This window comes from Schistocerca americana, chromosome 4, assembly GCF_021461395.2.
Source record: "Schistocerca americana isolate TAMUIC-IGC-003095 chromosome 4, iqSchAmer2.1, whole genome shotgun sequence".
In the NCBI taxonomy this organism is placed as follows: domain Eukaryota; kingdom Metazoa; phylum Arthropoda; class Insecta; order Orthoptera; family Acrididae; genus Schistocerca; species Schistocerca americana.
The window spans coordinates 390,880,396-390,901,607 of record NC_060122.1 but is presented as its reverse complement, the minus strand read 5'-3'; the positions used below and the strand labels follow the sequence as shown (position 1 = coordinate 390,901,607).

General features: G+C 43.7%; 1 protein-coding gene across 3 annotated transcripts in view; it reads left to right on the top strand.

Annotated features, from left to right (window-relative positions):
• LOC124613109 (nocturnin) overlaps nucleotides 1–21,212 on the top strand; it is a 374,316-nt gene that overhangs the window by 217,077 nt on the left and 136,027 nt on the right. The window contains exon 1 of one of the 3 annotated variants that reach the window (XM_047141715.1): nucleotides 13,620–13,890. The exons of the other annotated variants lie outside the window; for them this stretch is intronic. Within the exon in view, the coding sequence (XP_046997671.1) occupies nucleotides 13,787–13,890 (104 nt within the window). The 5' untranslated portion in view covers nucleotides 13,620–13,786. Of the gene's footprint in view, nucleotides 1–13,619; nucleotides 13,891–21,212 lie in introns of those variants that run through there. 3 annotated transcript variants of the gene reach the window in all.

Sequence of the window (21,212 nt, the reverse complement as noted above, 5' to 3'; positions counted from 1 at the left end):
GTCGCTGTGCTAGCCTTCCAATGGAGCATAAACCTCACTTTACAATTACGGAGCTCATCCAGACAGTCGGAATACATAGTGTCACACGTCCCTCAGGAAGGTAGTATTGGTCAAAACTACCATGAGCAAAATAATTAAAGCATCACTTTTTTGAGAATCGTCTCCCAATGCGACGCAGAAGTATGAAAAAAAAATGGTGCAAATGGCTCTGAGCACTATGGGACATAACATCTGAGGTCATCAGTCCCATAGAACTTAGAACTAATTAACCCTAACTAACCTAAGGACACCACACACATCCATGCCGGAGGCAGGATTCGAACCTGCGATCGTAGCAGTCGCGCGGTTCCAGAATGAAGCGCCTAGAAACGCTCGGCCACTCCGGCCGGCAGAAGTATGAAGTCTGACTCTAAGGTGCCGACAACCTTCCTCTGTAATGGTGCCAAAGTGTGGCGCCGTACGACTCACCCACGGACTCGGTAACACTTCAGACAACAAGGTGTCGACACATGCGAAAGAAAGGTCGGCACTCAGAAGTTCATGAGAGGTGTAAAGCGAATTAATGATGTCAAATTGGCACAAAATTGCACTACAATTCAACCCATCCCCAACATTTGACGTGTTTCATGTTGGGAAGGTCGTCATACCCCACCTTGCTCACAATCCACACCTTCTTTCGACACCTCTGCGGTGGAGGTCTGAACCGCGATACCCAGTGTTCATATCACGCTGGTTTCATATGGGTGGCCGAGGAAAGCTATGCAGACACATCACCGCTCAGAATCGACAGAAAAAGGCCTCAGACGATGTCATACAGAACGTCAGTCAATCCACCCCTTCACTTTGGGGTTTGACCCCTATACATTCGGCGGTCGAAAGCTACAATTTGCAACGCGATGTGCAACACAATGACATTCTTCACAAACTATGACGCTGCTGACACATTCCGGACGATACAACCCTTCTCTAAGAACATCGTGGGGTTGCAAGCCAACTGAACGCGGTCGCACACCTTTCGAATGTACTAGTGTGAGCTGTTCTGATATACAGAGTGCAACCACTGGGGACTCATCAAAACTGTTCGATGAAATCTGAATGTGATCCGGAGCAGCAAACGGTGTTTACGCTCTTTTAGCTTTCCTTTCTCGGGCCCTCGTGTGGCGTGATTACAAGGGATGTGACATTGACACATATAGCAACAAAACGGCAAACGTTCCCTCTGAGACCACCCCCTCCCCCCAACCAGTTCGACCATGCATTTAGAGCACGTATGTTAAGCACTTCAAAAATATACCGCATGCGAACTCTAAAGGTTGTGGAAAGGGACGCCGTCACGCCGGTTCCTAATACTCAATCACTGGCTATCTCTGCACAGGTACATTTTCATAAACTGCGCATTAGTGCGTGGGTGGCACCAAGATTGTTTGCGAACTGAGGTGGGGGGGGGGGGGGGCGCTGGGTTGCTGTGTTCTTAGAGGATCCTTTACCGTTTTATTCACTCATGTGTCAATGTCGCACTCCCCTGTATGCACGCTATAGCAAGTTGTGGAACAGTAGGTCTGACAAAGCATAAACACCGTTTGCTGCTTCTGCTTCCGATCACGTTCAGATTTTTTCGTATCGTTTTGAAACATCCCTAGTGGTTTTAAGTGGTTTTATCCTAAGTTCAAAAGAAAACGCGGTGATGGCACTACATCCTAAAGGGGCGAACCACGTTCAGTGGGATAGTAGGACCAAGATGTCCTTAGAGAAGGGTTATATCGACCAGAGGATTTCAGCAGTGTCAAGTATTGTGGAGAATGATGTCCTGTTGCTCACTGCATTGAAAAGTGTCGCTTTCGACAGCGAAATGTGTTAGAATCAACGCCACAGCGCAAGGTGTATTTTTATTGACGCCCTTTATGCCACCCTGTGAGGCCTGTTAGTGTCGACACTGAGCGTGGTGTGTCTGCAATGTTTACCACGCCCACCCACAAAAGAATACTATACTCCACCCGAACAGGCCTCGAAGGTCAAAGGGCACTGACCGACCGCCGTGTCATCCTCAACCTACAGGCGTCTATGGAGCGGATATGGAGGTGGACGTAGTCAGCACACCACCCTCCTGACCATTGTCGATTTTCGTGACCGGAGCCGCTACTTTTCAGTCAAGTAGCTCCTAAATTTGTCTTACAAGAGTTGAGTGCACTCTGCTTGCCAACAGCGCTCGACAGACCGGACGGTCACCCATCCAAGTGCTAGCCAAGCCCGATAGCGCTTAACGTCGGTGATCTGACGGGAACCCATGTTACCACTGCGACTAGGCTGTTGGCCCACAGAAAAATAAAACTGTCATTTCATCGCTCGGCATCGCGGTTCCGACATTCATCACAGAGGCATCAAAAGAAAATGTGAAATGACAGTAGGAGAGGATGTGACGACCTTTCCACCGTGTGATACGACCGCTGTGACGTTGGACAGAGCTGTGGTGAAACTTGGTGGCAATGTGACCCAATTAACCCACCTTATACCTCACATGAAGTTCTGAGCTGTGGTCTTTTTGTAGCATGTGTCGACACCTCGCCGTTTGAAGCGTCACAGAGCGCGTGGGTAACGTCGCAAGGGCGCCACATTTATGCACAATTACAGAGGAAAGTTGTCGGTAACTTCGAACCTAATTTCAAACTCTTGCGGCGCAATGTGGGACGATTAAGGGGCTTCCAAATCCTGAGGCGTTAATTGGTTTGTCCAATGTAGAAGAAAAATTTCCAATGCTGACATGTCCGCAAACCAATACTGTTCTGGTATGGGCGGTTGAAGATTCGCAGGTCACAGCTTGTATTGTACGTACAGATGGAGCAGGATTCACAACAGGCTCGTGTGACCAGGTGCAAATCCGCGAACTGTCGCGGAGGTGTCGCATCAGAATCGCTTCAGTATCAGTGTATGGATAGTGAATGTCGGCGACAGTGTCGTAGGACCGCAACTTGAACAAAGAGATTAACAGGTCCCGTATATTACCGATTTCTGAGCGATGAATTGCCAGCTCTATTGAAGAACGTTAGCCTTGCAGAAAGAAAATGCATGCAGTTTATGCACGACGGTGCACCAGCCCGTTTTTTACGGATCGTGCGATAATTCCTCACGGCAATGTTTCATGAGCAATGGATTGGTCGAAAGGACCAGTAGAATGACTCCCCGTTCATCGGACCCGAATCCGTTGCATCTCTGGCCATGGGAACATATAAAGACTTTTATGTATGCCTAACCCATCGACGATATCCAGATGTTACTGGCGTGTGTAATCAATGCATGTTCCACAATCCGAATGGAGCCATTTGAAAGGCTGCGTGTTTCACTGCGAAGAAGGGCTGAAGGATTTGTCAGGATGTATGGTAACTACAGGCAGGATTGCCTGCTGTGTGTACTTCTACGTAGCAGACTGTTGGGAATGAGAAGACAGATTGGCCCAGACGTTAGTAGATACTGGTTTCTGGACATATCATTAGAGTAAGTTTTCTTCCAGTTTGAACCAGTACTACCTTCTGTAGGGATATACGACACTTGTCAAAACACCTCCATTTTTCACTCAACTGATGCGGTCCGTGCTGTCATCAGCACTAGCACAGTCGAATTTGAGATGTCCAGGAGCCTTCATAGAAATAAAGAGCGTCCATTTAGTGTGGAAAAAATAGCAACATACTGTACATTTACTATCATTCGACGCATTTTACATTCCGCGATTTGTGATACGGAGAATACCCTCCATACACAATAGCTATAGCTAGAGGGAGCAAAAATTTCTAAAACATCGATATAGCGTGTTATATCGAAAAAGGTATTACGATAAAAATTCTTTTAATAGAGATCTTTCATAATTGATTTATATATGTTTCTTTTTCAAGAAATTTATTTACCTTTTACAGAAAACATATTTTGCTATTTTTATTGTTCTCAAATTCAATAAAATCTATAGATCTGATCAGTTACATTATCCTTATATTAACACAGATAAAGAGAAAATAGTTCGCAAAACTTGGTTACATTGAAGAACAGGTTGACAGAAGATATCTAGAGGTGTCAAGGTATTGTTAATTTGATAATGGAGAGTAATGCTGTGGGAAAATTTATTGTATGAGAGTTTGCTTTCAATGACGACATTAGAACAGGACAGAAAAGAGCGGACAGCTCCATCAAAAAGTCGTCATAATGAAGACAGAGACAAAAACAAAATTTAAAAAGACGAGTGAAAAATAATGATTATTTACATCCATTACGCAGTAGAAATACCGCATATAGAAAGTGGAATTATGAATGCTCGACATAAAAAACGGAAAAATTCGGTGACATTGTCGATATATCGACTATGTGTCATATATTTGTATAAATTCGATAGTACCAGTATGAAATATAAATATATTCTATACACTGATTTAACGCCATTTCTGAATAGCTTGTGTATTACATGTGGCATCAGGTGTACAACAGCGTGGGAAATATATCCTTCCCCTTGCACGTGGTAACCCAACCGGTTTAGGTGGAGTATAGATTAAAACATTGCGTCCAGAGGAAATATGTAACTGAAATAAAATGAAATGCAGAAAAACTAATCAGTGACACGATCTGTCATAGGCTGAAAGATGGGCAACTTCCTGCCGTATTTTCATTTTGCCATTTTTCAGAGCGTTTTAGTTCGTCCCGCACAGTGCCAAAGAGTCCGTTGTCGATTGGATCCTTCTGGCAGCCGGTCATCAGTCACTCCATCGTTGGCCAACTTTTCACTTCAAGAAATTCTATTAATATCGCTTAACTGAGAAGCGACGTTTCTTAAATGCTGTATTCTAACAGAAATCGCTTCCACAAACAACGTCACTAAAACGCACTGGTGCAGCCGTGCCTGTTCCGGTGGCAGCCTATTCGACTCCTGGTTTCGGTGAATTAATTTTCATCGTCAGTATTTAGCCAGCAACAGTGGTGAAGGGTGGTGTCCTCCAGCTTGTGGTCAACACAGTGTAAGATCGAGTGCTGGGCTGGATATCAAATGTTTCGCAACGCTTCGTCTAATTATTTAATGAAGTCGGTCTGTCCTTCAAATGGTGACGTTAAGGCAAATGGCTCCCCTGATGCTATTTATGAGGAGTAGGGTGTGGTTTTGATTCTATGTCTCCGTTTCACTACTGCAGTCATCTACGTAAATACTGCGTTGCACAAGGACTGCACAGTCATAAAATGTCCGGTAGCATATAGAGCTTGATGTTCATTTATCTAATTATTGACTCATTTCGAGATTTGAATGTATCTGCCAATCGCCCAGCACAGTCAGCGCTCCAAGTAAGGCGTAGTACGGTTCTCAACAGGTCCCCAAACAGCCGCCTAGTTGTCAAACCAACCGAAACATTTCCTCTCGCTGTTCCGGCGGGGTTTACCAGAGCGTGGCTCGATTATAGACTGTAGAACGCACGCTCCAATAATTCGCAAATCCAGTTTCGGCGCTCGTCGCTCTTATTTCGAAAATTTCCTGTCCCCTTGCCCGATTTCCAAAGTTGTACCCGCTCACTGATACCGCACATGCAGCAGTCACTGCATTGCGTAAGACTCGCTAAAAGTGAACCAAAACGTGATACTTAGCAGCTGTTTGCTCTTAACGTTCTGTATGGAGCACTAAGTTTTTTACTTTCATTTATTTGCTGAATATCGGATCTGAGATAATAACCTTACAAGCCATGGGAAAGTATCTACAAGTCAAGCACATGGAGTAATTGAATTACTGGAACTCACCCTATCACAAAACTATTTCGAATTAGAGAACAAAATTTTCAAACAATTAGACTGAGTGACAATGGGCAATTGCATAGCAGACAAAATTGATGCTCTATGTATTAACACACTAGAAGAAAAATTTTGCAGTTCAAACTGGCCCATTAAAAAAAATTATACGACAGATAACTAACCGACACCCTAATGCTTGTAAATTTTAATAGAAATGACATAGAAATGAATCACCAAAAATTAAACACCCTAAAATAATTTTCACAATAGGAGTTGTACAAAACAAATCAGTTGACTTTCTGGACCCCGAAATAATCAATAATAACTACTGCCGTAGGTAGGGTATATAGGAAACCTGCCGCGACAGACACTGTTGTTGACAATCATTCGTGTAATCCAAAATTACATAAACTTGCATTCTTTAAATCAATTATCATCCGAATCACGAACTTACCACCTGACACTGATGCAACACAGAAGGAAATAGAAACATTACTATACATATCACAACAGAATGCTTTTAAGCCAGCAGTAGTAACGAGACTTTATGATCAATGCACAGAAGAAAAAGCACGAAACATAAATACAGAAATAACGCTGATGAGAGAAGAAAAATCACGAAAAACGCACTTGTGTAAAAATAGGCCAAATTTCTAGAAAACTCAATAAAATATTTAAAGGGACGAATGTGCAAATGGCGTTCTATACCGGTAACACTGCTTTAGAAACGAAAATACAATCAGGAAAAAGTAAATTCCCAGTTTTCCAGAACACAGGAGTTTATAAAATATCGTGCAATCATTATAACCAGTCTTACATTGGGCACCCAGGTAGGAATTTCCGAGTTAAATTTAAACAACACACGCGAAATTGTGAAAGAAGTCAGGCCGCATTTTACATACACTTACGCGACCATAAATGCTAAGTGGGATAAATAGAAAATGCATTGAAAATTCTACGTCGGGTACCTAAAGGAACCGTAGTGAATAATCTGGAAGAACTTGAAATTTATATCCATACAGACGCGATTCCAGACAAAATTTTAACGAACAAACGAACTAAAGCACAAACAATATTTAGAACACTTTAGTGACTTTCTAAAAGACAAAGGAAAGTTTTTTTCTGCTCACGATGCCACAAAGTAGATAAAAACTGTTGAACTCTCAAGACAAAATAATATCTCTGCACGGTACATGAAAGCATAGAATAATACGATCTTTGTATGTAACTATTATAGCTGAAGTTCCAAGAATGTGAAATGTAAATTCATATTAAACATATATGTGTCAGTGGAGTGGATTGTGCTATCAAACTAACATAAGTGCAAATAAAATGAGTGTATAGAATCCATAAATTTCTAACAATCGTCAACTGCACGGAAACTACGACACAATCTCTACAGACACTCCAAAACTGTATTATGTCGCACAAAAAGGTAATTATCTACAGAAAGATACGCAAGTCATCTAACTTATATTTTATAATTTTATTCGAAATAAACTGTACATTGCTTATTCCAGGATAAGTTGAAAATAGTAAACTGCCGAAACGAGATTCGTCCTTTATGTACAGAATAAACTAATAAAACCATTGTGCAGCACCAAACAGGAAAATATTTAATATTTCGTTCTCTGACTTAACGCATGCTATTTGAAAAGAAATTTCGTACTACATTGTGGTGTTTAAAGTGACTTTCTATAAGAGATTCGACTTCAAATGCGACACATGAGAAACTCCAAGAGCTTTCCATCATTGGAGCAACTTTCTACCCTTAATGATTAAACACTTCCTTATTTTTTGTTTGGAAATTGGCCTCGCGGAGTGGCCGCACGGTTTGAGGTGTCATGTCACGGACTGAGCGGCTTCTCCCGCCGGAGGTTCAAGTCCTCTCTCGGGTATGGGTGTGTGTATTGTTCTTAGTATTAGTTACTTTAAGTAGTGTGTACGTTTAGGGACCGATGATTTCAGCAGTTTGGTCCCTTAGGAATTCACACACATTTGAATATTTTTTGTTTAGAAATTCCATATGTCACTTCGGATGAGCGGAACATTGATATCAGAAAGGCATGCAGCAGAAAGACAAATGTTTCACAGGACTGACACTCGATGATACGAAGATCTAACATATAACACTAGAGCTGAACTGAATAAAATATTATTTACATTAAAGAGGAATTTTTATTAGGATTGTTTCAAAGCCCTAAGAAAACGGTACTGTGAACAATAAGTCGATAAAGGAATAACAGTTAAGTATCATAAGCTAAAAGTAACGAAAAATACGGAAGGCGTATTTTCGGGAAAGGAGCTCTCTCTGTAACACGGACGAACGAACGGAGTGACTGCTGCAACCAGTATTGACCCACATATCGGAAAGGATGTTGCTCAAGCAAAGTTTTCCGGCCTTTCAGGCTTACTTTCGGTGAACATTTAGAGGGGATAAGTTCGAGAAATTCACTCAAGGTGACCAGCTTTTTTTTTTTTTTTTTTTTTTTTTTTTTTTTGAGAACAAAGTGTCAGATTCTGGCTGCATTGTCTTTGAAGAACTGATTTGTGTAACGAGCTCCCGATTGATCGCATTTTGGCGTTAGTGCCCTCATTTCAGTCACTATGAAGCAATACGAATGAGGAAAAACAGCCTGTTCTACCACGTCAGCAGTAGTACGAAAACTTTGGAAACATATTCAGAACAGAGAAGAGATGATCTAGACCGAAAGGAAGCTGATTATCCACAGATTTGCAAACGATCGACATAGCTGTAACTATGATTCATGCTACCGAAACTGAGATTCCTTACACCATAGACATAACTTAAACATTTTTCAACCAACTTAGTCGTAATCGGTGGTTCATTAAATTATAGTCGTCAGGTACTGATTTATAAAGTGATGTAAAATCCTTTGATAAACTAAAGTACTTCACGAGGAATCTGAAGACAAAATTACTACATGTCACAAATGTAAGATAAGGTATCGGTGATTCAGATTCGTAGGTATTTCGAAACATTCAGTGATGGTTGCGCTGCAAATAACACTAACTAATGCATTCGCAATATTATGACTGAAGAGTGCTCGCATTCAGTTTTCTTTATTGTGAAATCGCATTTTCAGTGTCAGACACTGCTAAATGCAAGATCGATGGTACCAACAATGATGAATAGCTTGTTTGTCCGTCTTTGGAACGAAATATATCACTGATTCTGCGTATCAGGGATCCGAAAGTTTGTTGGTGGGTTTGTGGAGGTACGTGGCATTAGATGTCTACGCACAGGTCATGTCACTCGCGTAAATAACAGAGCGCTGATTTGCGTACGCGGTGATGGCGCACGATAGCGACCCAGATGGCTTGCATTGGATTTACATCAGGCGACTTTGTCCGCCGAGACTTCAACGTGAGTTCGCTATAACGCTCCTCAAACCACTGTAGCACCGTTCTGTCCCTGAGACACGGACAATTATACTGCTGAAATATGACGTCGCCGTCGGGGAAGACATCAAGCATGAAGGGATGCAGGCGGTTCGCAACTGCCAGTGTGTCTTCCATTACTACCACAGGCCCCATGCAAACGCAGGACAATGTCTCCCATAGCAAAATACTGCTCCCACCAGCTTGCGTCCGTGGCGCGCTGCACGTTTCGAGCCGCCGTTCACCTCGATGACGGCGTTTGTGGAGACGACCATCGACCTAGTGTACCAAAAATGTGATTCACCCGAAGATCGGATGCGTTTCCATTGATCGACGGTCTAATCACGATGGTCCCGAGCCCACTGCAATCGTAATTGACGATGTCGCTGGGTCAACATGTGAACACGCAGGCGTGGTCTGCTGCGGAGCTCCGTGTTCAACAATGTACGATGAACGGTGAACTCCAAGGCACTTGTTCGTACACCAGCATTGCACTCTTTCGGCAGAGATGTCACAGATCATCATCTATCCTACTTTAGAGATCAGAGAAGCCTCCGAACCCCACGTTCTGTGAAGAGTCGTTGACGTCCAGCCATTTAGCTCCTAATGGTAGTTTCACTGTTCTTCTACCTCTTTCCGTATATACTCACAACAGTAACACGTGAACATTCGACCAACTTATCTGTTTTCGAGACACTCGTTGACACGCTCTGCGTAATAATAATCTGCCCTTTGCCAAAGTCGCTTATCTCAAGGATTTCCCCATTGGCAGCCCATATCTTCTCTAGGGTCATCCCTCGTCCGTGTCTGCTCCGCTTACACACTTTTGTTACAGCGTCACTTGCCCGCAACGCCACCAAACGGCATCAAACGTCACGTAGGCAGTGGCCATAATGTTTTGACTTACCAGAGAATGTGCTATAGCCATATCTATCTTTTGCTCAGGGTAATGGGCAGCCAAACTTTCATCTGGCAAGGCGGCAAGTGCCGAGTGGCTACAGTCTACCGCATGCAAATCTGAGTTGTCTTGCAGCAACCGTTGGTCCGAAGAGAAGATGGTAAACTGGTCCACGGAAACAGAGGTCTCACGATTTAGACTTCAGAAATTCTGCACGCCGGTGAGCTTCCAAGCTTAACAAATAGGGCTAGTACCAACTGCTGGAAGGGACAGTGGTCAATGGTTGCCTGTTGGGACTTAGGGAACGGACAAGGTCTTTTGTCTGCAGAGGCTTCCCGTCCTAGATTGACTCCAGTGCATCGAAACACAGTCGTTTTTGTAGCACTGCGCCTCCTCTAGGAATAAAATGAGCCGTTTGAAATTTTGTCTGAATTTAACATTTGCCGCCATATTGAGTTATAAACAAATACTCTCACAATGATTGCATCCGAATTTAGATTCCAGAAGACTGTTCCTCAGTATGTCAGGAACCTCTCTGTTATGGTCTCTCTTATATCAGGGGCAAATTTCCATTTAATGTTTGGAGAACTCCGAAATAAAATTGACAATTCGTTAACTGGTTCACCAGTGAATCAGTCATTACAAATGTGTCCGTAATCTGCAATGATGTGTACTAGATCTTACCTACCTGCAATTTCTTTCTTTGTTAGTGGCCTCTCTCAATCACACTGGAGCGTGATCCGACAAGGGACGAGCCGCGCTTGGATGGTGGCATTACAGCTCGAATACCGCTCCCCTTGGCACCACGTTCTTCATTCTATAATTCGTACATCAACTTTAAACTGCTGTAAGCCTGATCAACATCTTCTCCCTTGTGACGATCCCTTACTTCTCATCTTTCAATAAAGTTACTGGATTCTGGCTCGTCATCTAGAATAGCCAACATTTCAGTGTTGCCACCCATCTATTTCTAAACACGTTCATCCCGTATTACTTATCATAATCAACACCATCATTATCACCACCATCATTCTCATGATTATTACCACAAATTTGACATCCGCCGCTGTATGAACACATTCTTCAGACTCCATCCATCACAGTCTTCATGCGCCCATTTACTCCCGCATGTTTTCTAATGTCATCAACCCGTCTTTCATTTTGGCAAGCGCTAAATTTTGGAAGAGCGTTGGTGCTTCTGAATCTCAGAATCTTTCATAAACGCGACCAGCTTGCACAATGATCAAGAGAAGCAGAGTTTCCTCGTTTGGCAGTGAGTCTTTATATCACTCTAGTCTAGAACATCTCAGGCACTGATTCAACGCGCTGATTCCCGTACATGTAACTGAGTAGCGCTTCCACATTTGTTCACCACGAAGCGCCCCATCAAGCTGATTACATAATGGATACCAACAGCTGCATGATGCGAATGTTCTGACTGGATATTGGTAGATAACTTTCCTTGTTTGCACTGCCAGGTAACAACAATACTATTTTGATCTGGAAGCTAGACTGTCTGATAAAAAGGATCTGTACACATATTAGTAGACATTTATATGGGGTTTGTTCACCCTCCGTCTTTTATGACGACATGAACTCTGATCAGGAAACTTTCAGTGACGTTTTTTGCATGTTTGTGGACGAATGGCAGCCCATTCTGCCCCAAGCTCTGAAATGAGAGACGGTAGTGATGTTGGACGCTGGGGTCTCGAAGTAATTCTGTATTCTAATTCATCCCAAAGCTGTTACATTGGGTTCAGGAATTTCATTAGTCACAAACCATTGCCTCACACATGCTACTTTATGACACGGTGTATTGTGCTGCTGATACAAACAATCATAGTCTCGGAACTCTTCCTCTACTAGACGCAGTACCCAATGCTGTAAAATGTGTTCATATCCTTTCGCATTCATACTTCCTGAAGTGCAATAAGGGAACCACAGCCCCAAGTCATAACACCACCTCCTCGTCCTTCACTGTTGGCACCACTCATGCACTCCGTCTTTAGGCCACGAGTGGCCTACCGGGACCATCCGACCGCCGTGTCATCCTCGGTGGAGGATGTGGGTAGGAGGGGCGTAGGGTCAGCACACCGCTCTCCCGATCGTTATGATGGTTTTCTTGACCGAAGCCGCTACTATTCGGTCGATTAGCTCCCCAATTGGCATCACGAGGCTGAGTGCACCCCAAAAAATGGCAACAGCGTATGGCGGCCTGGATGGTCACCCAGCCAAGTGCCGACCACGTCTGACAGCGCTTAACTTCGGTGATCTCACGGGAACCGTTATATCCACTGCGGCAAGGCCGTTGCCCGGCGCTACTCATGACGAAAGGTAATGTTCTTGAAGTATTCGCCAAACCCAAGGCCTTCCATCGGTTTGCCACAGAAAACAGCGTGATTTATCATTTCAGATCATTTGTTTCCAGTCATCCATTGTCAAATTACGTCGCTCGTTACACCACCTCAAGCGTCGCTTAGTACTTACTACAGAAATGTTTGGCTTTAGATAGTCTCTCGACCGTTTTACCCCATTTTTTTAACTCTCTACGGACTGTCATTGTGCTAGCTAGACTGTTAGTAGGACTTTGAAAGTCACGAGTGATTCCTTCAGCCGATTTCATGCAATTTTTTACAACCACTTTCCGCAACTCTCAATGGTTCTTGTCTGTCAGTAAGCGAGATCTGCTTGGTCTTTAGCTGTGGTTGTTCCTTTGCGTTTCCATTCGATTGTCACATCACCAAGAGTCGACTTGGGCAGCTATTGTAGGACTGAAATGTCTCTGATGGATCTGTTACACCCAATGACTAGCCCACGTTAGAAGTCAAAAAATGGTTCAAATGGCTCAGAGCACTATGGTACTTAACTGCTAAGATCATCAGTCCCCTAGAACTTAGAACTACTTATACCTAACTAACCTAAGGACATCACACACATCCATGCCCGAGGCAGGATTCGAACCTGCGACTGTAGCGCCTAGAACCGCTCGGCCACCCTTGCCGGCGTTAGAAGTCAATAAGCCTTCCTGACCGAGGCATTTTGCTGATAACACAATACTAGTCCGCCTCCTTTTATACTGGTGGTTCTCTTGTGACATTTGCATAGGGTGTCCGAATCCTTCGACCACCCGTACTTTTGAAACATGCTTGGTTATCACAATTGTTTACAGTCAGAAGAACAATGGCCCAGTGGCCTCTCTGGGGGAATCCCTAGGGCACCCCGAGGGAACGGCGACCTTCGTTTCTGTTATTGAAATGAGGCAGCCGCCAGGCGCCGACTCGACACGCGCCAGGAGACGTTATCTCATGTAAACAAAGATGCGGCCACCGGGTCGCACGTGGAGCCGAGATGGCGGCGCAGATGAGCCGCGGGGTTTTGTGCTTCCGCGGCGGTCCGTGACCTCCCGCAAGCGGGGCAGCGGCGTGGGTCAGGGGTCGCGCCGAGCCATTGTCGCGGTCTCCCAACACAGACAGTGAAAGCGGCGGCCAGGGGGAGCCGCCGACAGCCGCCGTAGCGTATAAAACAGCGAGGGCGGCCACGCCCGGGCCAACTGCGCATGCGCCGCGAGTCTCAACAGTCTGCTCGGTTGGCCAGCCGAGCGTGAACCGTGCGCGGCTCACTTTTCCGCTTTGCTTTCGCGCCGCACATACCCCTACGGACGGTGTCGGCGCGAGCGGATCAGCTGTCAGTCGCCGCTGTAGGCGTGACGGAAGCTCGCAGAGCAGAGAAAGTGACGCCATGTCCGTGAGCGAAGTGCTCAGCGGCGCTGGCGGCAGCAGTGTTGCCAACACCGGCGCCGACAAGCGGAAGAGGCACCCGCTGCAGAGAATTATCTTGGCGCGGTAAGTGGTCGACGCTTCCGCATGTGTCTGCTGCCAGTCGGTGCTCGCACGCATTCGCATTTCTGTCCTATCTGGCAGGTCATTGCCACTCTGCCCAGCTTAATGCATCTAAAATTGTGACTATTTGTTTGTTTGTTAATCTTCTCTGTATTCCTACTCCATTCATCCGGTTACAATGAAGTTTTGGTGAGCTGTTGTGCGCATGTCCGCGAAGATTTCTGAGGGAGTAAGAACCACCGACCAATTTGGTGGGGGTGAAAAAATCGGGTGACATACCAGAGTAACTCAGGAACGTCTGGAGCAATTTCAATCAAATTTTGTACATACATGACCTGTTATTTGCTTAATTAAGTGTCCCCTAGGGGTGAATGTCAGGCGAGAAGTTGTGACATGTAAAAACATACGATAACGATCGATATTAGGATCGAATCCATCGTTTTCGTGGTTGCTTGGCACATTCGTGACACTTCTGATAAATTTGCGCCCTTAGGAGAGGGGTTGTGGGTTCAAAAAATGGCTCTGAGCACTGTGGGACTTAACATCTGAGGTCATCAGTCCCCTAGAACTTAGAACTACTTAGGGCCTCCTGTCTGGTAGACCGTTCGCCTGGTGCGAGTCTCTCGATTTGACGCCACTTCGGCGACTTGAATGATGGTGATGATTAGGACAACACAACACCCGGTCCCTGAGCGGAGAAAACCTCCGACCCAGCCGGGAATCGAACCCGGGCCCTTAGGATTGAGAGTCTGTCTCGCTGATCACTCAGCTACCGGGGGCGGACTTTAGGTAAATGATTCACGTATATACGAACTTTGGTTGAAATTGCTACAGGCGTTCCTGAATTACGCTTTTATGTCACCCGTTTTCATCCCCGCCCTCAGCCAAAGGGATGATAGGGATGTCTTGCTGTCACAGTAATTTTTTCCAGTGATACGTGTACCAAGAAATTGTTTCAGTCGTTACAAAGATATGCTGATATATCACTGTCTTTGCAACCCCCGCAACCCCAGCCGGCCGCGGTGGCCGTGCGGTTCTGGGCGCTTCAGTCCAGAACCCCGCGACTGCTACGGTCGCAGGTTCGAATCCTGCCTCGGGCATGGATGTGTGTGATGTCCTTAGGTTAGTTAGGTTTAATTAGTTCTAAGTTCTAGGCTATGGGAATGAAATAACCCAATTTTCTTAGGGGTGGGCCGGGGAAGAGAGTGAGTCACATTTACAAATATTGGAAAATGACCAGTTGGTATTTCTTTCACGTATACAGTTGGCCGGAATATCTTGTAATTGTGACATAAAGTCACGCAGGAAGAATGTGACCATATTGCAAATCAACAGGAGTACTGTACAATAGTTATATTGCTTACGGAATAAGAAGCCCACCGGCTGCTGAACTAATGACTTTATCTAACGCGTTTCAGTTTGTTACATGCTGTCTTCATACATCTGATCAGCAAGATGTTCATGACGGACTGATAATGGGTTCTACCCGAAACGCGCCCATAAAGTGATTAGTTTATCAGCTGTTGGCTTCTTATTCCGTGACCAATACAGCAGTTCTGCAGTACTGCTTTTTATTGACCGGAATACTTTAAAATAATTAAGCCTGCATGTCTTATTTGTGTTGCTCAGTGTGTCCACCAGGTGACACGAAAGAGCACTGAAGCGAGCCAATGATTTTGTCAGCCTGCGAAGCCGCAGGCAAAAAGGTAGTCGAAAATTAAAACTTCTCACTATCTATGAAGGAGAGGAGGAAAGTTCTCTGCCTGGCAGTGGATGTTTTTTTCTTGTCGAGAACGTTTTAAGTTACGCTGTTTACGACAACACAGTTAGTCCAGCTTTTTCTTTTAATTAAATAATTTTCGGCAGACCGGTATCTTCATTGGAAACAAAACTTACTCCGGCCACGAATTTGTTTAGATCTGGAAATAGGTGAAATTCAGAGAATGTCAAATCTTGTGAATGGAATGCGTCATCCAACAATTACCGTCATCCAACAATTACTACATACTTCAAAACCCACCGTTTAAAAACTGCTAATACGTCGTTCTCGTGGAGGATTATGTTCTTCTCTCGCAGTCGAGGCCTCATCTCAGTATATTTCCATGCATTCGATGCAGAACACTTGCACATTGTTCCCCCGTTTCTGGTTTAGCGTTTGCTTCGTAAACAATAGGAATAATCCCTTTTTGTATCCCCTACAATGCCGGCCATAACCTTTCCGGCAGGTGAAACCAACGTCGTCCGCTTCGGTACGGAACCACCGATTTACTACCAGTGCTTTGGCTCTTGTTTCGCTCATTACGTGGAATGATGGACTCAGGTCTCATCCACGATGCAAACTACACCACAAAAGCACTTGGAGTCCTTTTAAAGCGATATGAAGATTGCTGGTTAATTTGTTTTCGTTTATGGTCACTGCTCAGCATGTAATTTCTGACACCCATCTCGTATATCGCTTTCTCAAGTTAACAAATGGTTCAAATGGCTCTGAGCACTATGCGACTTCTGAGGTCATCAGTCGCCTAGAACTTAGAACTAATTAAACCTAACTAACCTAAGGACATCACACACATCCATGCCCGAGGCAGGATTCGAACCTGCGACCGTAGCGGTCGCTCGGTTCCAGACTGCAGCGGCTAGAACCGCTCGGCCACCCTGGCCGGCTCAAGTTCACACCGCACATAAAACGTGGCATAGTCATTATTCCGAAAGGCATATAGCGTCATCTTCCTTTAACAGTGTGAATTTTGTCGAGATTTCCATTTGTTTAAAAATTTCACATTTAGTTTATGGCTGTATAATTTTTTATTCTGCTTCTGAAATTTCGGCGTTACGCCATTGTCAAGCATAAATAATTAGTTGGTGACGTGTCATGGCACAATCGTAAGTTACATGCAAGGACATCCTTGTAGGGTTGTCTTTCACTTTACATCAATGAAGACAACAGCTGTCGCCACTGTTATAAGTAACATAATTGTTAAGCTTGTGCTTTTCACAGTTGCGTAGGTACCTGCACAAGTTTAGGCAATGTGTTACTTACCAGAAGCCAGAGCTGTTAGCGCCATTGCTGCAAAGTAGAATACAACCCTTCTACGATTATCCGTGCTTAAAGCTTATATTTGAGCCGTGACATAGCACTCGTTATTTTCGCCTAACGATGACGTAACGCCCAAATTGCAATAGAAGAATAAATAATTTTAATTATAAAGCCAAAAGCGGAATATGACGTCCTTTAAACACAGCTGATATAAGCTGCGGAACCTTGCTACAAGAAGTTTTCATCTGTTGTTTCAGATTCGAAACGTCTTTCAAAAGAAGATGGGTGGGTTTGATTTCAGGCACCCTTTTGTTAACTGTTGCAAAAAGGAGAATATTTCTTACAAAATTTCACATATTTGGGATGATTTATTGTTGATGATAAACCGCCCTAACGAAAGTATTTTATGACACCAGCAATACCAATCCGTAACTAGTCACTAAAACATCTGTTTGTTTGTTACGATATGTTTATGAACTGTTCTGAGAGCTTTATCGTTTAGTTTAGAAGCATTATGGCGGTGTCGGTTTTTCTGGACCGTTGCGTCTCAAGTGATGAAGTAGAGAGTGTATAATGTAGACAGGTGATATTATACTTCCTGCCAGGTCACTTTAGAAATGCAGTGGAAGAAAAAGGATTCAGGGCTGTCACTGAATATCCTCGGTCATGCCAGGTTCTCTGTGAAATGTCGACTTGGAAACTGTATAGCATTTGTACAAATAACCTATAAAATTAATCAGTTCGTTCCACTCAGACAATTAAAACTTAAAATATACAAAGGCTTACTTAAAAGCATGATTCAGAGCACATCGATACGTCTCATTGGTGACTGGTCTTTGTTAGTATTGTGACATCGTTTAACTGAAATTGTCATCATCGCCTGCACACTTGCTTTGGAGCAATTAGCGTGAAATTGTTAAGCTGGCGTCTTCTGTGTAGTTGAAAAGGAATGACTGTCCGCCTTTTTTTCCGTAGAGTTTATATTCTTGTCGTAAACAAAAAAAAAAAAGATCAGAATCAGGGTCTGACTCAGCACGTTCAGAATTTCGTGGTATCGATCATGTATTTGCAGGTTGGGCAATCCCTTTGCCCGAGGCGATTTACAGAACCGATGAAATACATAAAGTAGCGTTTTCGACTGTCTTGTTAACAACGCGTTATTACTTCTTCTCTGGCTTCTTCCTCCTCTTCTTCAGAGCTTCCAAGATATTTTAGGCCCATGACATGTTCTGTCTCCCATCATTTCCGCTCTTCCGTTACTCCTTAGACCCAATCGCTTGTAGCTGCATACTATTTTTATTATCCAACTCTTTCCAATTTAAATCTTCCCTGCAATTCCTGCACCAGTCTTTCGTTTTATCATTGATACTAACAACCTTAAGACTTCCTGACTACATTATTTCTTATCCTACCCAGTAATATATACCCTTTGATTGACCTATGGAATTTTATCTCTGCTGCTGTCAAATCACTCTCTTGCCTACAAGTCGTAGCCCTTGGGCAATGCACTCATGTCGAGTGCGGCAGAAGCGAAAGGGTGTGAGATGAGATTCCGGAGTTTCTGGTGCCTTAAAACTGGAACTCTTCGGTTAAAGAAAACTTCCTCACAGGAAATCAGTCAGTTTTGAAGGTGTTGAGTTGGCAGTCCCACCTCCCGGCTACCATATCAAAATGACTGTCGACTGTTGGGGGCGAGTAAGTAAAAAAAAAACGCTTACAAACATCCAAAGCTGCCTCGGAACAGGACGGAATTCACAGACGACGCCCTGGGCAAGAAACGGCATTAAAGATTTGAAATTTCAGTAGAGCAACATCTCACTGCAGAAACAAAAATCATATATACTTAATATCTTCAATGAAAAACAGTAATATCATAAATTGAGTCCGCCTTGATGCAAAACACTTTTGTTATTCGTTTATTTCTTTATTCTCCCAAAGCCGGCCGGAGCGGCCGTGCGGTTCTAGGCGCTACAGTATGGAACCGAGCGACCGCTACGGTCGCAGGTTCGAATCCTGCCTCGGGCATGGATGTGTGTGATGTCCTTAGGTTAGTTAGGTTTAATTAGTTCTAAGTTCTAGGCGACTGATGGCCTCAGAAGTTAAGTCGCATAGTGCTCAGAGCCATTTGAACCATTTTTATTCTCCCAAAATAGTTTCGGCGACAAATGTCACCATCATCACTGGTTTTTTAAAATCTTATTTATTGTATGTTACAGCATGTTTTAAGCCATTATTGTCGCTGTTTGCGACATATTTTCTGTGCGCTTTTCTTCCGTTGCCGTTTTTTACTTAGCGAACATCATGTCATCTGTAACCATGTGAGCGGGATGGTTGGATGGTAAGTAGCTGCTTTATGCACAGAAAAACAGAACTTTCGCACTTTGCTTCTGATCCCGAATATTACGCCACATTGCTGTCAGCAAGATTCTAACATTCTACGAATCACGTGTATTGTAGTAGTAATTCGAACTGCTATGTTACGTTGTCTCTGGTTTTTACGACTTTCGGCAAGAAGGACATGTCACTGCTGCGCAATTATGCCCCGTTGCCTCAAGGTCTAAGCAAATGCCGAGGCAATGCTTTAACAGCATTGCTTCCCCAAAGCAAGGAATACGAAGTACGGACATTTACCTTTATCTCTTGCAAATTGTAGACAACACACTGTGTTCGATGTTAATCACCAGGGAAGACGTCTGTGTTTTTCCGGGTAATGTGCGGCTCCTGGGCTACTTGTCAAGGTGGCGTCTACTCTGCGCACGTACGAAGGACGCGGCTTTTGGCGGCCTACCAGTCACGTCTCTTCCGGGCGCCGCCGTCCCACGAGAGGTCGTTGGTTCCACAGCACAGTTTCACGGGTAGAGACGCCTTTCCGTTTTAAATTACGGCACTGAATAGTGTTCGAAAATAGTTCGCCATATGCTGTTTCGTAACACTGTTCGGCTGACCCTTTTACTCACACTCATGACACCAACAGCATCATTCTGCACAGACTGACGCGTCATCTTATTAAATACTAAAATGTACCGATGTTTTGCCAGAGTCGCAACTCCCTTTCTCACGGCATAGACTTTGCAACTGTTGTGATCTGAGGTCACGCATCCGATATTACGTTGGGTGTTCAATAAGTAATGCAACGCATTTTTTTAAGCATGAAGGTTTTATTCAGGATTACAATACACTGTCTTAGTCCCCACTCTTTTGGCTATAAAACCGTGTATTTCAACACTGTCTCCATTCAATGCGACGACCTTACGTCAGCTTACTGTGAGGGTCTGTATGCCCGCATACTGCCACTCTACTGGTCGAAGACGGAGCCAACGTCTTGCTGCATTATGGGGAGGTTTACTATCTTCGGCCCGAAAAAAGCATGTTCTTTGAGAATTTTTTCTCGGCATGTGTTATAGATAACAATGTCAAATTTGGTCAAAATGTTTATTGATATTTCCTCTACGAGCCTCGCCATCGAGGAATTTTTAGGTAAATTACCGCATAAAACTAGGCTCTCAACATTATTCGTCTGGATGTTTGGACACCGAGGATTTTGTTGTCAGAAGTAAAACTAAAGCCAGTACTGTGCAAACAGTTTTACATTTTCCTCCCTACCTACACGAAAAAAGAGAAAACCACCGTATCCGAGAAGCATGTAAGAAGTACAATTTGTGGCGTACGATGCATTTTACTTCCACGAATATCTGTCTAGCGGTAAAGGTAATAGTTATGATTAAGTTTTAATCGCTTAAACGAATAGTTGTATTCATTCTGAGACTATATTCATCTAAGGTATGGTTCAGTTTTCATAAAAATCTGACAACACATTATTGCAGAAGGGACCTTGTTTCAGGACCTAACACAAAATTTTTCAAGTGCTCACAAATTTAAAGCTCACATTCGAAACTAGACGAAATGATAGCACTATATATGGCTCATTACAATAGCTTCGTGATGTTAAACGTTTATAATACATTCCCCTTCTTGTCGTAACAACGCTTCAGTATCTATTATGTGTGAGATCGGCATGATGAATAAAAGCGGATGTCATTTCAGACACTATTATTAAAATACATTTAGCAGGTATTTTCGAGGAATCGTTTGAAAACCAAATGCATTTTCATTTCAAGCTGATGCGTTGTCATCCAGCCCCGTGTAACTGTTGAAGAGAGTGTAGTGAAAAAGGGAAACTGACTGAAGGACTCTTAGCGCTTGTAAATAGCAGGTCCAGAAATGATTTCAAATACAATGTTTCAAAAAAATTGTTTTAACGCTTAACATCGCATTAATATGGGGGAAT